This window comes from Nannobrachium achirus (genome assembly GCF_963921795.1).
Source record: "Nannobrachium achirus genome assembly, chromosome: 2".
NCBI lineage: Eukaryota > Metazoa > Chordata > Actinopteri > Myctophiformes > Myctophidae > Nannobrachium > Nannobrachium achirus.
The window spans coordinates 4902839-4920600 of NC_137811.1; the positions used below are offsets into that span (position 1 = coordinate 4902839).

General features: G+C 41.6%; 1 protein-coding gene across 2 annotated transcripts in view; it reads left to right on the plus strand.

Annotated features, from left to right (window-relative positions):
* The window catches only part of LOC308306021 (solute carrier organic anion transporter family member 1C1-like), a 28417-nt gene extending 14368 nt beyond the window's left edge, over positions 1-14049 (plus strand). Inside the window, exons 10-15 of one of the 2 annotated variants that reach the window (XM_080750920.1) lie at positions 3635-3830; positions 6203-6368; positions 7192-7376; positions 7694-7758; positions 8688-8805; positions 11522-14048. In XM_080750920.1, the coding sequence (XP_080607046.1) occupies positions 3635-3830; positions 6203-6368; positions 7192-7376; positions 7694-7758; positions 8688-8805; positions 11522-11729 (938 nt within the window). In that variant the 3' untranslated portion in view covers positions 11730-14048. Of the gene's footprint in view, positions 1-3634; positions 3831-6202; positions 6369-7191; positions 7377-7693; positions 7759-8687; positions 8806-11521 lie in introns of both variants that reach the window. The other variant, XM_080750921.1, reaches the window with a different exon arrangement.
* Positions 14050-17762: the final 3713 nt, after the last annotated feature.

A 17762-nucleotide genomic window follows, 5' to 3' on the forward strand; every position in this document is an offset into this window, starting at 1 on the left:
AATTCCAAGTGCTTGTCAGGGTGGGGGTCCCCAGTTCAAATAATGTTTATTTTGGGGGTCACGGCCTAAAAAGGTTTGAGAACCCCTGGTATAGAGCATTAACAAATTCATCCACCAGGGGCATTGACAACTCATTCTTATGACTTCCTATCTAGCCAAGCTTTATAAACTAGGCTATATATTTTTTTAAAGAGAAAACAATAAAAAAATTAAAATAAGCGAATATTCGACTTTGGTGAACAACGTCGAATAGTGACTTTGATATTGGAATATTCTAATATTTGGTGAATGCCCTAGTAGGTACAGTGGAACTCCAGCATGTTAACAGTGTAGCACCATCATGTTAACATAGAAATGCCATCTTTATCATGTTGATAGGTACAGTGTAACACCATCTTTATGATATTTAAGAATTAAGAAGAATATTCACCAGGAGCCTGGATGACTTGGTTCCAGGCTTAAAGGAGTAGTTCACCCCCAAAAAAGTAGTTCACCCCCAAAAATTTGATTCGATTGATTCCGGATGGGGACCCGTTTCGAAACGGGTCCCCATCCGGAACGAATGGGGGTACATTTATTGTTATCACATTTTTGTCTTAGGAATGCGACAAAAAACTAAAAATATTATTGAACTCTAGTCTCCCTGGCGTGACTAATCAATAGAAAAAAAGTAATTTGGGGGTGAACTACTCCTTTAACATGATTAATATAAATTAGTGCTGGGACCCGATTAGGCATGCATTTAGCATACATTTTAGGCCCTACCCGGCCCGAAAACATCGGCCGGGTAGAGTCATTTTTCGGGAAAAATATGAGAACTCTATCACAGAGTAAAAGTAGCCTAAACAATATTAAAATAATATATAATAACAATTGAGCCTGAGGCCCGGCCGGGTAGGGTCGGGATCGGGCAGAATTTGAGAACGCTGACTAGATTTTGGTCGACTCAGGAATCATGCATGAATCCAAGGCGTTCACATGGTGTCATCTGGTCTGTAGGGCTGTAATCTAGCCCTGTTTTAGGGATTCGAACTTCGGGGGGATTTTCGGAACGAACCATCGAACCTTCGATGGTTCGTTCAATTGAATAAAAACCGAACGTTCGGACGTTCGAACCATCGAACGTACTGTACCTTTAAACAGTGTAGGAAACTAGGAAATGTTTTAAATGCGCTGTTTTATCCATTGAAAACGCGTGGATGCGTGGCCGCATTAACACCTAGGCTAACACTTGGAAAATCCAACCCAATCGGAGAAAATGTCGCACAGTTTGTTGACGAACAGGCTCAATGTATAGCGGAGTTGCACGGATGATGATGATTAGACTTGGTGACTGCATCGGAGCTCGTCGCGTTCGGGCTAAACTGGTCTCGATGTAACAACCCCATACATCGCATTGATTATAGATCCTTTAGGGGGTTGCAATGAAATCCATCTTTGCTCATGCTTAGGAGAAAGGGATGTTTAATCTTTGGGTGCGTGGATGGCTGGGTGTTCGCTGTTCAAAGCACACACGTCTCTCTCTGCCCAGGAGGACAGCTGCTCTCACTCACTGTCAACAAGCGTGTGTCAGCGAGGCTGATTCGCCACCCGGTTCGCGGCCCCAAATAGGAGCGCAATTGGAGCGGAGGACGGTCCTTGATCGCTCCAAGCTGTTCTGGTGCATTTTATAACTACTATAACGGTCACCATTAACTGTTAGTGTTTACCGGTAGGCCTAACTTATTTCGTATCTGGCTATCTCTACTACTGTGATATTCTGAATAGGCCAATCACATTCTGATAATTATTTTTCGTGTAAAAAAAGAAAAGAAAAAAAGAAAAAAACCTGAACCCATTAATTTCGAACTTCGATTGCCGACGTAACGAACGAACGTTCGAACCTCCGAAGGTTCGCTTGCAGCCCTACTGGTCTGATAATAGAGGATTCTGGCACTTTTTCCATGACCTCAAATTAGTTCATCCGTGTGTGTGTGTGTGTGTGTGTGTGTGCGTGCGTGTGTGCGTGCGTGCGTGCGTGCGTGCGTGCGTGCGTGCGTGCGTGCGTGCGTACGTACGTGCGTACGTGTGTGTGTGTGTGTGTGTCCCTTCCGGCAAAATATATCGATCAATCAATATCATGTGTCAGAGGTCACACAGATAGCTTTGCACACCCATATAATAATCAGTCCTGTCAGCACATTCAAATTAAACCAGCCATAAAGTTTTCATTGCGTAATTCGCTTCACATTACCGATAAACTCACCCGATAAAAGAGGTCTCACTGCTGTTTTCAAGGCATTTAACGTTCCAGGGACCCCCAGAAGCAAAATTTTAGTTACAAATGTTCACAAGATTTGCACAAATGTTGTTGACTTTTCAAAAATAGCACATCTACAAGCTACTTTGACTGCCCTTTGTCAAGTCCCGCCCATTGTCCTGCCCCTCTCCACACCCATTGGGTTGCTGTGTCTTGGTGGGACATTCAGTGGGACATTCCATCCACTGCCATGTTAATTCAGTTGCTTCATATTGTTATTCTGTGTGCTCGATTCTAATTTCAAACTTTGTTTCAGTCAATTGGAGCTGCTCAGTGGCAGCATAGTGAATCATGTTGAATTGTATGTTGAATTAATTCAACATAAAAAAGGCGGAACCAGGGCGGGACAAGGCAGAAAGAGCCTGCTGGTTGGTCAGTCAGGGACCAACCAGGAGGCTAACAAAGGGTGAATTGATGGTGGATGAATGTGTTTCTTCTGGAATATCACGTTTCTCAAACAGTGGGTCAGGACCCATAGGTGGGTCACGGACCATTTTCTACGGGTCATGACCTGAGTAAAAAAAAAAAAAAAAAACTAAAAAATCCTACATAAAAAATTAAATAAAAATAAAAGCTCACAACAACCTTCAGAGATACACGGATAGGCGGACAACATGTGCCGGACATCACAGTGACATCAGAGCATGATGTCAGAGCGGCAAACCCATCGACTGTAAAAAATGTGTACACACAATTAACCCATTAAGGCCTGAACACATTATGACGCAATATTTGATGCTTTAAATATAAAAAAAATAGCAGATATACAAGCTCACAGCGCGGCACTCGGTGCTGCGCTGCGAGCTTGTAGATCTGCTATTTTTGAAAAATCGTGAAAATTCGAATTTTGACCCGATTCTATAAGTGTCTTTTGAATCCTTCTAAGATTTTTGGAAAAAAACCTATGTTTCTATGTCAGCAATCTGGCCAGCCATCGTCAAAGAAAAGGTCCTTTTCACTTAACTGGAGCTCAGTTAGTCTGTTCTTGAGAGACTACTATGTCAGTGGTGCTCAAACCTTTTCATGTGAAGGACCCCCAAAATGATATTTATTTGGCCACGGACCCCCATTTCAAAATATCTAGTTCCAGGGACCACCCAGAAGCAGAATTTGAGTTACAAAGGTGAAAATACATATATTCAAAGATTTGCACACATTTTCACGATTTTTCAAAAATAGCAGATCTACAAGCTCGCAGCGCGGCACCGAGTGCCGCGCTGTGAGCTTGTATATCTGCTATTTTTCACTGGTTAAAGCATTCAATAATTACTGCGACGTTCGGTTGCAATAAACCTGATAACCTACTGCAGATCGTTGTCACCCTCTGCCACTCAGGCACGATGACCCTGCCTGCCATGGCGGCGGGCTTCATCACGGGGGGCGTGGTGCTGAAGCGCTTCAAGGTGGGCATGCTGGGGGCGTCCAGGATGTGCGTGGGCGCCACCTTCCTGGCGTCCTGCCTCGTCCTGGTCCAGTTCTTCCTCTACTGTGGCAACACCCGGGTGGCGGGGCTCACCGTCACCTACCAGGGGTGAGTGGCTGGTACTGCACGCCCCGCACTGCTATGCTTAGAGAACGTTTTTCCTCCTTTTCATACTTTTCAAATATAAATCTGCCATCTGCCTAGATCAGGGTTCCCCAATAGGCGGCCCGCGGGCCATTTGTGGCCCGCGGGGGGCTACTGTCTGGACCACACCAACCCCAGTAATAATGGTGGTATAAGAGCCGCAACAACACTAGTATATCGTCGTTGTTGGGTGGAAATCTCGTATCTCCAAGCGTTCTTTCGCAAATCATACAAGGCTGTCGCACAAAAGTAGTGAAAACAGCAGATCTACAAGCACTTGTGCTTGTAGATCGGCTGTTTTCACTAGTTAAAATAATTTTTAAAATGATAAATGCAAAACGAACTGTTTTGGACATACAAGATTTTCACCCGACAACGACGATATCTGAACTGTCGCTAGCCTGGAGTAGTGGGAACGCCACCGTCGCCCCCTGCAATGTTGTGGCCCTCGGCTTGGTACCCTAGACATGATTCGGCCCTTGGGGAAAACTAATTGGGGAACCCTGGCCTAGATGGTGGGTGGATGGATGATGGACGTCGTCAGGTCCTCAGAGTTATTACAGGGGGTCCTCCAAATCCTTGTGTGATGGGATCATTCTTTTTAACAACTTGAACCCTCGCATCCCTATTCTGAGGAGAACTTTAGTCAAAAAATAGCAGATCTACAAGCTGTCAACGCCTCGCACTGCGAGGCGTTGAGAGCTTGTAGATCTCTGCTATTTTCGGCAAATAGGTTTGGTTAATGTAGAGGTAAAAAAGAGCTGACCAAGTATAGTGAAAGGTCACGTTTACAAAATATCGACGATTTAAGTGGTTAAATGTCTGAAAATACACATTAGCATTAGCTGATGACAGTCTCACACATTTATACAACATGTAGAGGTGGTCCCTGCTTCATCTCTCTCTCAGCTAAGGGGTCCTTGTCCTGAAAACGTTGAAGACCCCAGTTCCAGGTCTAGCATTTTATTATTTCGCGCTTGCGTCCGAAAGATTCCTGGTTCGATCCCCCGGACTGGCAGGAAAAAATCTGTGTGGGGAAGGGGATGAGCATGATCAGTGGAGTGGCTTAGTAGCCAACATTTGGGCTGAGGTTGCACTGAAGGTCTATTCTCATGGCAGAACCCTGAACAGAGTTTCTGCCATCCATGGGCCATACGAGATGTCGGTATCGGAAAGGTGGCAAAGGTTATCCTGCATTTTTGAAAAGCTCTATATCTGTAGATTATATTTTGTTATAATAACCCTTTCTGAGACACAGCTAAATTGATGTTATCAGCCGCTAGAGTTGGTGTCCCATTAACTTTACATTACAGGAAAAAAAAAGCAAAAACATAATCTGCTTTAAGTAGCATATGAGGGGTTTGCACAAAAAACATTCCTTGGGCTAAAAAACGGCCCCACAAGACTATGCTTTAGTGATGAAAAGTGATGACTCATCACTTTTCACACTTTTGTGGGGTCCGTTTTACCCCAATGAATGTTTTTTATGCAAAACAGATGTTTGCAATGGATTTAGAATCATGACATACCCCTAGTTTGACCCCTCATATGTTACTTAAAGCAGATTAATTTTTTGCTTTTTTTCCCCTGTAATGTAAAGTTAATGGGACACCAACTCTAGTGGCTGATAACACCAATTTAGCTGTGTCTCAGAAAGGGTTATCATACCAAAATATAATCTACAGATATAGAGCTTTTATAAAATAAATGGTAACCTTTGCCACCTTTCCGATACCGACATCTCGTATGGCCCATGGACTATCCTCTTGGCAATTTTAATATAGGATTTCTGATTCATGCTAATGGAAAATATTAAAATATGCAATCACTACTACTATGCCAACATATATATCCCACAATGCAATGCAGTAATGACTACAACAACACTGCGGGAGTTTACATGGCAAACAGCAAACAAACCTCTGACTGTATAATAACTTGTCCCTTCAATTAAATTCATAATAGCATGACAAGGTTTAACCACTACTCAAATATGAAACAAGAAGTATGTTTAGTACCTCAGCTATCCACAAGAGCTGCATTTCATCACTGTCGGGCAGAAACCTTGTGTCTCCAAGCTTCAAATTTGTATGTTTTTTTTTTCGCAAAGTAAAGCGCCGCTTCATCATACAAGGCCGTCGCACAAAAGTAGTGAAAACAGTTGATCTACAAGCACACAATGCCGTTGCGAGGCGTTGTGTTCTTGTAGATCGGCAGCTTAAATATGTTTTTTTAAATGAAAATTCAAAACGAACCGTTTTGGACATACAAGGTTTCCACCCGACAACGACGATTTACTGTGTCCCTTTTCATGTGTGTGTGCGTGTACACATCAGGGAGCCCCATGTGTCGCTGCGGACAGAGACCATGGTGTCAGAGTGTAACTCTCAGTGCTCGTGCTCGGTCAGTGAGTGGGACCCAGTGTGTTCTTACAACGGCCTGACCTACGCCTCCCCCTGCCTGGCAGGGTGCCAGACCATCATAGGCGCTGGCAAGGACACGGTGAGTAGCGCCAAGTCCATTCAGATAGGCTTGGCGTCTATCTAGTAAATCTCTGCTGTCGGGCCGAAACCTCATAACTCCAAAATGTTCATTTTCGGCAAAATGAGCTCAAGTGGAGTTTTGACCGAAGGGCTTTTTACTACTTTTCATTGGTTCAATGTTATTTTAACCAACACACAGACGTAAAGGGTGTTCAATAGCACATATTTATGAAAAAGAGAAAGGGCCAATCGGGTGGAGTTAGCTGGTTTGGCAGAAAGTGTGGAGTTAGGAGGTTTTGTCCCAAGCACTTTTTACTGCTTTCCATTGGTTCAATATTATTTTAACCAACACTCAGATGTTAAAGGATGTTCAATAGCCCTGATTTATGCCAAAAAAATCTAAAACCTCAAAAATGGAGTTAAGAGGTTTTGGCCAGACAGTGACGAATAGTATAATATTACAAAACTTGCGTTAAACAGTGTTGGAAAGTAACTAAATACATGTACTCAAGTACTGTATACTGTACTTCTATTCCACTACATCACAGAGGCAATTGTTGAACATTTTAACTCCACCACAGTTGAAAACTCTAGTTACTAGTTACTGTATATTTTCATTATTAGTACACATGAATGAACCACTTCTGCCCTGCTTAACTTTGGCTATTTATCTACAATCCAAATAATACTACTACTTAAATGATAAAATAGCCTAACAACAGGATTTTCCCAGACGGCCACGGTGGCCAGTAGTCTTTATAATTACCGACCAATTAAACATTTTACCGGTCAATGGCCGGCAAATACCGGCTAATGGAAACTCTGGTACGTGCGTGTTTCAGATGTACGGTAACTGTACGTGCGTGAGGGAGATGCCGAGTCCAGGAGTGAACATGTCAGCGGTGCTGGGCCAGTGTCCCAGGCAGAGCGACTGTGACCAGGTGTTCAAGTTCTACATGGCCCTGGCTGTGCTGGCGTCCTTCATCAATGCATGCGGTGCCACACCCGCCTACATCATCCTGCTCAGGTACAGACACACATCTCTTGCTTAAAGGCTTATAGGCCTGTCATATAGGAATTATTACATAAACGCGTAATTGCACCCTAACCCTATTAACCTATTATATTTCATTTGGACATACAAGATTTCTATGCGACAACAACGAGAAGCGGTGCCACTTGACACTGTAGTTATGATTTCTGCTCTGTGGATTTGTATATAAGCAAGCAGCGGAGAATAAAAATGGTCCTTTGCATGGGATGAAAAAGTAATAATCAGACAAACAAAACGTGTTTTGACGTGGTGTTAAAAAGCCATGTGTGAATGTTTGTGTGTAATGTTAGGTGCATACAGCCTGATCTGAAGTCACTGGCGCTGGGAATGCACACCTTGGTAGTGAGAACTTTGGGTGAGTACACAAGATGGCAACATTTTGGGCATGCGTGCGGTGTGCGTGCGTGCGTGTGTGTGCGTGTGCACATGTGTGTACTATATTTACTTGCGCCAGCAGAGTGTGCAAGTAATCGTTTGATTTTGTATGTGCCATAAATGCTAGCATATCTGTTTGTGTTTACACCTGTAGCCAATCAGGGAACACCATTCTTAGTGACATCACCATCAACAGCCAATGAGGGATCAGAAGCTGCTTTGGTGACATCACCATCAACAAGTGCAATATAAATAACTAGAAGCAAGTTGGCACCGTGACAGAGTGCCAACTTGCCCACCCACATACATACAGCACGATCACATTACTTGCGCACACAAGTAGTGTCCACAAGTGCACAAGGAGCAATTTAGCACGTCGACAGACTGCAGTTAGTCTAAGACGCCTCAGGGCGACATGCGATTCTTGGCCATCTGGCCAGTGATGTATATCGGACCAGTTACCCATATGGAGATCCATGTACTGTACTGTATATACAGTAGTATACATCCCTTTTATGCCCATACCTGGAGATCCCTGTCTGAGCCAGCCGCACAGATATGGGCTGTCTTCCTCCATATATATGGGCATAAATTCCCATATTAAGTCCTGTTAGATATGGGCGTAAAACATTGTCTTGATCAGCTTTGTTTGCATGTGTTAATTTACATGTGTGGTTAAGATAAAGTTGGCCTCGGTGAGATGAGAGATGTTTTCAATAAAAAGAAAATAAATATATTAGTGCATACGTGCATATGCATGTGTGTGCATTCGTGTGTGTGTGTGTGCGTGTGCATGTGTGTGTGTGTGTGTGTGTGTGTGTGTGTGTGTGTGTGTGTGTGTGTGTGTGTGTGTGTGTGTGCGTGTGCGTGTGCGTGTGCATGCATGTGTGCGCGGGTGTGTGTGTCCAGGTGGGATCCCTCCTCCTATCTATTTCGGGGCGTTGATTGACCTGACGTGTTTGAAGTGGGGGACCAAGCCGTGCGGCGGCCGCGGGGCCTGCAGGTTCTACGACATCAAGGCGTTCAGGTATAGACTTCTGTCATTTCTACAATGCTTCACACCTGGACAAGGGTTCGACTTTACAGCGCTGGTTCTTAAAGGGATCCCTGGCTAATACCACAAATATGCCTTAATACATTATAATTGTCCTCTATAAATACAATGTAAAATTTAAAACACCTTCATTGTTTTATTTCTTCTAGAAATAGCTAATCTTTCACTCGCAAGTTGATGATGTCATAAATGTCATGTGTGATCTATCCCTATGGAATTTATGGCATGCATGTGCAAATAAAAACAAACGTAATACTTCCTATGGTTAATATGAGCATCAAATCAAAATTTCAAATGTGTTTGTGTTTTGTTTTTTTGCACATGCATGCCATACATTTAATGACATTCATGACATCATCAACTTGCAACAGGTATTTCCCCTATTGAATGAAAGATTAGCTATGTCTAGAAGAAATACAATAATTAAGGTGTTTTTAATTTTACATTATAGTTATAGAGGACAATTATAATGTATTAACCCTTAAGTTCTGTTCAGATTCACTACACCTTTGTTCTGTTCGGGTCATTTTGACCCGGGGGATATTTGGTTTAAAAAAAAAAACAACACTAATATAAATTTTAACTTAACAAATCATCATCATACATTGACTTCGTCTCAATTCCAAACAATTCATATGATATACCGGTATATGGTAAATGTTTGCATTTATGCTTTGCTATATCACATTAAACACTGAAAGAGCTAGGCGTTTTTACTGATAGCTGAAATTCATGTAAAATAAGAGCTGAACACACGTGAACATGGGAACATACATTAATGTTACATATGAATGTACACTTGTACATAATACACTAGGAAGCACAATCATGCTTCACACACACGGACTGCATGTGAGGCACATATGAGCTTCTTACACATCCTGCAAGCAGTCTGTCTTCCTGTCTGCTGTTGTAGGACACACTGAACAGCGCTGTCTCTTGTCAGATGCTTCAACTCTAAGTTCACTGTTTATTTTACCATTTCTATCATTTGGATTGTTTGGAATTGAGACAAAGTCAATGTCTGACGATGATTTGTTAAGTTAAAATTTATATTAGTATTGTTTTTTTAAACCAAATATCCCCCGGGTCAAAATGACCCGCAAACAGCATTAGAGGGTAAAAAAAAATAGGGGGGTGTAGCATGGGTGTAGTGCAAAAATATTTTTTTCACATGTTACTCATAGAAGAATCTTTAAGGCCAGTGAGTTTCAGGTGGAACAAATATAAACTTCTACCTTTTTCTTTCAAATGAAAATGTAAAACGGAACAGAACTTAAGGGTTAAGGCATATTTGTTATATTAGCCAGGGATCCTTTTAAGCATCTGTCTACTAAAGAGCTGGGGAGGCAGAGAGACCTCTGAACAAACACAATGATTGAAATCACAATATAGAGCTATTAACAGAACATAGTTATTTACAGCACCTAGAATAATAATGCAGCAATAGTGTTTGACATGGTGTGATACAGAGCTAGCAGAGCCCTCCGAAGTTCTATTTGGCGGGGACTGCCCATAAGTCCTAAATCTCATTAGTCCTACATATCATTAGTCCTACTTTGGTTAGGTTTAGGTATAGTTGTACTGAGGTTAGGGTTAGGGTTTGGGTTTGGTTTAGGTATAGTTGTACTGAGGTTAGGGTTAGGTTTAGGTTTAGGCATAGTATCATTCACCAGGTTAACATTCACCAGATTCGGACTAATGGGATGTAGGAAAGATTAGATGTCGGACCAATGCCATGCTACCGGAGAAATGCGCCATCGGAAAAATGCCACGCCATCTGAGAACCACGGTTTGAGAGTGAGATGTTGAAGAGTGATTCACCTTTGGGTGCCAATGAAGTGTGTCGCTAATGACTAGACCAGTGGTTCTCAGATGGTGCGTCATTGTTCCGACGGCACATTTCTCCGACCCATTATACTAACCCTATCCCTATAACCCAGAGGTGGAAAAAGTACTCAAATTTCCTACCTAAGTAAAAGTATCAATACTGCAATGTAGAAATACTCTGTCACAAATAAAAGCCCCGAATACAACATTTAATTGAGTAAAGGAACAAAAGTATTAGCATCAAAATGTACTTAAAGTATCAAAAGTAATAGTACTCATTATACAGAATCTCCCATTTGGCCATTTCACACTTTTTTTTAAATGTATACAAATATTTTGAAAATAGCAGATCTACAAACTCTGAGCTTTGTAGATCGTCTGTTTTCAAATGGCCAAAATGTATAGGCCTATATGAAGTGGTTAATGTATGTTTTTGTAATAATAATAATCAATATGCAAAGTAACTAGTAACTAAAGTTCTCAAATAAATTTAGTGGAGTTAAAGTACAATATTTGGATCCAAGAGGTAGTGGGGTAGAAGTAAAGATCTGCTGTTTTCACTACTTTTGTGTGACAGCCTTGTATGATGAAGCAGGGCTGTGCTTTGCGAAAACAAATTACAAATTAAACTTGGAGATACGAGGTTTCTGCCCAACAGTGACGATTTACTTTGTTGGCCGCCCAGCCCCCAAAATGGAACGAAGGCCAACATTTTATTTAAATCTTTTTTCCTAATGGCCGGCCTGGACCGGCCGGGAATGAACCGGCCGTTCGGGAGTTGTCCCGCTTTTCCCAATGGCCAGCACATCCCTGCTGGAAATGACCACATTATGTGACTAAATCTGTGTTTCCATTTTAGATTCACGTTCCTCGGTTTGATATATGGCATCTTATCTGCGACCTGGGCGCTCTGGGCACTCCTCAACTGCAAAATAGTGAAGAGGCAAAGGAAGCTAGCCCTAAGGAGCCAGGCCACGGATAATGCAGCGGAAGCCACTGAGATGAGCCAAGTACCCGCTAACATCATCAACCACAAAGAGGACACGGAGAGACACAGCACTATCTGAGCTGTTTTGAGTCACGACAGTGTCCAAACGGATAGAACACAGTACTATGCAGTAGATATAGTAAAAAAAGTAAATAAAAATAAAATAAACAGTGCAAAAAGAAATATACAGTAGGTAAATACAAAGAGGGGTCAGGGGAGGCTGGGCTAGGTTTGTTATTGCCAGTTGTGGATGGCTGCCGCCTGTAAGTGGTTTTTCAGGGCGATTTTAAAGGATGCTAGGGAACCACACTCCTTTAAGGCCTTCGGTAGGGCGTTCCACATTTTGGTTGTATAGCAGAAGAACGAGTTTGACCCTTTGTTTGAGTTGACTTTGGGTTGAACGTGATCTGTGGCGCTGCCTCTGGTGTTGTAATTGTGGACGTCCTTAACGTTTATAAAGTGTTTTGCCAGGTATGGGTATCTTAGTGGTGTAGTGTATCTTGTACACCAGGCCCATTGCAAGTTGCTGTACTCTGTCAGCTACTCTGAGCCACCCCACCCTTAACTGGTGAGTAGCGGTGAGGTGAGTAGTGGTGAGGTGAGTCAAGGTGTGGGTTTGGATGCACTCTTTACCGTGCTTTACTGTTTAAAGGAGTAGTTCACCCCCAAAATGACTTTTTGCCTATCGATTAGTCACCCTATGGAGACTTGAGTTCAATAATAGATTTTGTTTTTCGTCTCCATGGGGTGAGTAATTGATAGAAGAAAAAAAAAAAGCCATTTTGGGGGTGGATTACTCCTTTAGTGTAGACTATAAAGTAGAAATGTGATATGGGTGTTAATTCAACATTTTACAGACAAGCAACATAGCTATGTTTAGTGAGTTGTGTTTGCCACAAATATACTGGGTAAATTGAGCAACATTAAATAACAATAATATTAGATCAGTAAACACTAGATTCTGCAAGCCTAATAATAAGATGTCTTTGGTTTACCAGACTTTTAACTGTTTACAGATGAAGGTGTTGTTGTCAGATAAGGGCAGTGTATAATGCTAGCATGGTCTTAATTCCAAAACAATACTGTGCATACATTAGTGCAATGGTTCTCAACTTGTGGCCGGGACCCCCAGGGGGTCCCCAAATTATTTTTGGGGCTCCCCAGATGATTAACTTGGTGTGCAACATTGTTTTCTCTCTCAACAGTAAACACACCAACATATTGTTTAAGTGTATAGACTATAGAGGGTATCTGCACATTTCTAAAGTGACAATTTAAGGACTTTTTAATACCTCAAAAATGACAAATTAAACATTGGCCAAACTGTCAAATACTAGAAATTAGAAATTGTGAAAATAGCAGATCTGCATGCTCACAACGCCGTTGCGATGTCGAGGCATTGTGAGCATGTAGATCTGCTATTTTCACAATAGAAACGTGTTATACAAAATGTAATGCCTTAACTGTTAGTGCTCGTCAGGATGGGGGGTCCCCAGTTAAAATATGATTATTTTGGGGGTCGCGGCCTGAAAAGGTTGAGAACCACTGCATAGTGCCACACAAAGAAGCATATTACAAAAATGTGGGAATCTGATCAGTACTGTACTTTAGCGTGTTACTAGTAATGTAATATTACTACTATATCCCCAGTTATTAGTACTGTAACTCATTACAATTGCCTTGTAGTTATTAATCCAAGTAACGATGTGTTGAGAACAATGTATTGTTGTTGTTTTAAATAGGCTACGTAAAGCCTATTATTTATACTGTGTGTGTGTGTGTGTGTGTGTGTGTGTGTGTGTGTGTGTGTGTGTGTGTGTGTGCGTGCGTGTGTGTGCGTGCATGCATGCTTGTGCAGTGTGTGTATGTGTGTGTGTGTGTGTGTGTGTGTGTGTGTGTGTGTGTGTGTGTGTGTGTGTGTGTGTGTGTGTGTGTGTGTGTGTGTGTGTGTGTGTGTGTGTGATTGAGAGAGAGAATACAAATAATCTTCTCATTGGATATATCGTCACGTGTTCAGCAAAATGTTTCGAAGACATCGTAATATCGGGTTCTGGAAAATCTTGTCTAATGTCTAAATTTCAATGCAGCAACACATTAAATATAAAAAACGTGTGCTTTCTAATTTTACTTTTGAATAGGCCTAATTGCAATTTACACATAGCTGAGTACTTTGTCCACCACTTATGAGCTCTTCTTTGCTCCATGTGGTTCTCCTTCCTCTAGAGGGCAGCAGTGTGCTTTAGGAGCAGTACATGTCAGCTGTTTGGTTTGTGGATGAGCAGAGAGGAAGGGGAACAAACACAGTGTAAATGACCATAATGATCATGATTTAAAGGACAACTTTGTTTTTTTGAGCGGTGGTTACACCGTCTCCTATACGTGGCCGTGTGTGTATGCGTGCGTGTGTGTGTGTGTGTGTGTGTGTGCGTGTGTGTCTGTATGTAGCCTGCAGGCCTGCAGTACCTTTTATGACCACACATGTTAAGGGAGGGGCGCTGTTGTTCAGGCCAGGCCAGACCAGGCACACACACACACACACACACACACACACACACACGCACACACACACAGGGGGGAAGGGGGGGGGGGGGTAAACCACCGCTCAGTTCACACGGGTGTGATTTTTACAACAAGGGTTCATATTTTAGATTGTAATTAGAGAAAAGAAAAAGTGAGTTTTAAAATGTTTTCATTTGCTTCGTTCTATTGTTTTATCGAGGTTAACCGTGCTAAAATGTGGGGCATGCGTACGCATGGGGGCATGTGTACAAGTGGCTAAATATGTCTTTTTAGACACAATAAGCCAGCAGTTTCTTTATTGCTATTTACAGTAACACTTCTAGCCCCCATAAGTCATATCCAACCATGAAGGGTTGCGTTGTATATTGGGAATGGGCTTATTCTGTGTAAAATGACATATTTAGCCACTTGTACGCATGCCCCCAACCACTGAAATAAACATCTCTAAAACAATAGAAAGAAGTAAATGAAATACTTTTAACACTCATATTTTATATTCTTTAATTAAAAACTAAAATATGAACCCTTGTTGTAAAAAACTAAAGTTGTCCTTTAAGGCAGTGTTTCTTGTTCATGTCAAGGACCCCCAAATTGGCACTTATTAGCCCGCGCCCCCTTTTGAAAAGATATAGATAAAGATATAGATTTTTAAAGCTCTAGCAGTGATTCTCAACCACTTTAATTCCAAGGACCCCCAGTTTGACAGGCATTAGGCTACGGACCCCCATTTAATGCTATTTGTATCTCTGAGACCCCAATTTATATTAAAATCAATGTTATTTTAAGAGAGTGTATATGGAACCACTTTTCTGTAACTCTGAGTTACAGACAGGACTGGAAAGTAATATAATAAGGGTCCATTTGGTTCCTAACTATGAGGACCCCCTGGAACTCCCCCAAGGACCCCTGGGGGTCCCCGGACCCCACTTTGAGAACCACAGGTTTTAAGGTACAGTAAGAGTAAATGTACTTTGGTTCAGCTTCTCGGACAATGAGGCAACATAGAAACGGTGATATTAACTATGTAACAATGTTTAATCATTAAGCTTTGCCTTTGTATGCAGGGGTGTCATTTGAGGATGATGGGATGACAATTGCCACCACATTGGGACAAAGTTTTTTTTTGCAGATGAACAATCACAATCGATGCCTGTCCGTCTACATGTGACACATATCATCCCATGATTTTGTAACCCATTTTTCACCCAGTGCCAATTGCCTAAGCTGTCATCCTGGCCGCTGCTCTCCCTCTGCCAACCTGGGGAGAGCCCTGAACCACCCGATACTGTAGGAAAATATTATCAAACATTAATTTTCTCTTTTCTGCCCCCAGATAAATAGCGAAAAATAGTTGATCTACAAGGTCTCAACGCGTCACTTGAGAGCTTGTAGATCCACTATTTTTGCTGTTTTAGAAATGGGGATATGGTAACTTATTTGTTGCCACCCCCTATTTCTTTATTAAATTACGCCTCTGTTGGTATGACTGCATTCTTTCAATTGGCTGCAGCTCACTCCATCTTGGTGGTGTATTATGCACAGTAGCCTAGAGGGAATGATGCAAGTATAGGGGCCGTTGGGAATGCATGCCCCCACCCGATTATGACATACCTGTTATACTCGTACAGTTCCCATGGTACGTAGGATACCTGTTAATAATGGGCCAGATTTACCATAGGCCTCGTGGGGCATGCGCCCTGGGGCACACATGCCAATGGGGCACAAAAAGATTTTGGAAAAACATTTTTTTTTTTTTAAGATTCTTCTTTCCAAAGTTTACATTTACCAGTTGGCAAGGCTTAGATAAGAACTCGAGGTTGTGATGAGATCATTTGAGAAATGGTTCATATTATGGTGATATGGTCTGCTGCTTAGCTCTTTGACCTCACTGAAGCCCCATATAAAAATCATATAAAATCAATCAGTGAATTAAAAACGCCAAAGTTGTCATGGTCATGTTGGCAAGGGTTAGACAGCAACCCAACCTTGGAATTAGAGCATTTGCTCCATTTTTGATGAATCTGTGATACAATTTCTCAGTTAGCCTGGATTAGCTTGTGGGCAAAAAAAAAAAAAAAAAAAAAGGGGTTGTTTTGGCTGCTGGGGGAACACTTAGAAGATGAAAATGGCTTGGTGTGGGTCTAGGGTCTTGTGGCATATTTAAAGCATATTGTTCAAACATGTGTCCATTTTAAGGGTGGAAAAAGTCATTCTTCATCATGTGGTGAAAAAAAAGAAAAACACTACAGGTTGTGGTACAATGTATAGGCTATATGTATAGTATTTTTTTAGGGCTGTCAAATGATTACATTTTTTAATCAGATTAATCACAGCTCAAAAATTAATTAATCATGATTAATCACGAATCGAACTATGTCCAAAATATGCCATTTCTTTACGTATATTGTTGCGGTAATGGCAAGCTAAAGGCAAAGATACATTTATCATACAATATGTAGGCCTATATATGTGTTTATTATCATTATTGTTATTATTATTACTATGTATGCATTTTTTTTACCTTATCATTTATTGTGTAGCAATAGCAAATATTTATACAATTATTAGGCCTATGGCTACGTCTAAAACACTGGCTTACACATGACTTTTCAGGCTGTGACCCCCTAAAATAATCATATTTGAACTGGGGACCCCCCCACCCACCCACCCACCATAACGAGCACTTGGAATTGTAGGAGTTGGCATTACATTAGTTTTGACTGTTTGCTTGTGAAAATAGCAGATCTGCTATTTTCACAATTTCTGCCTCTAATATTTGACAATTTGACTAATGTTTGACCAGAGGTATGGTATTGGCTTACTAAAAAGCCCTTAATTTGGCCGTTTAGAAATGTGCAGATGCCACACCTATACTGTATGTTGGTCTGTTTATTGTTTAGTGAGAAAACATCTGGGGACCCCCCAAAGTAAAATTGGGGATCCCCCTAGGGTTCCCAACCCACAGGTTGAGAACCACTGCAATATAACACGGAATATGGGCCTTTCTGCCCCTCCCCGCTGTACTCTGGTCCGCCCACCGCCGCCATCTTGCGGTTGGCAACGAGATGTTTACATTCCAAGCATTCCATAGCAACAGCAGTGTTTTGAACGCGTCAGCTTTGCCTGCAGCTAAATCAATGGACCCGACAGGACATCTCTCAACTGTAGAGAGAAAACGATACGAAGAAAATATCAGGGTCATTGGTGTTGATCCTTACAAGTTAAAAAACGAGTGAATTTAGGACTTTTATCTGTTGGTTTAGTAACCTAAAGCAGGACTTAACGATCTGCAAAAAACACTCTCCCGTTTTTCTCTATGGATGTTTTTTTCTTCAGATGAAAGGCAACAGCAACAACGTTTAATTTCGAAAGGTACAGTAGACTAATAATGGCTTTGCAATCTTGGTTCTCTTGCTAATGTTTTCGGTTTGAAAATGATTTAGTGGGACCATAGAGTTATAATAAGAAGAGTGGGACAGACTGTAGGAATTGAGCTAGCTGTGCTAACATGGTAGCTATTTTCCTGTGTAGGCTACGTTTTATTTTTGTGGAAGGAACTATAATCATATCATGTTTATGTCAATGTACACTC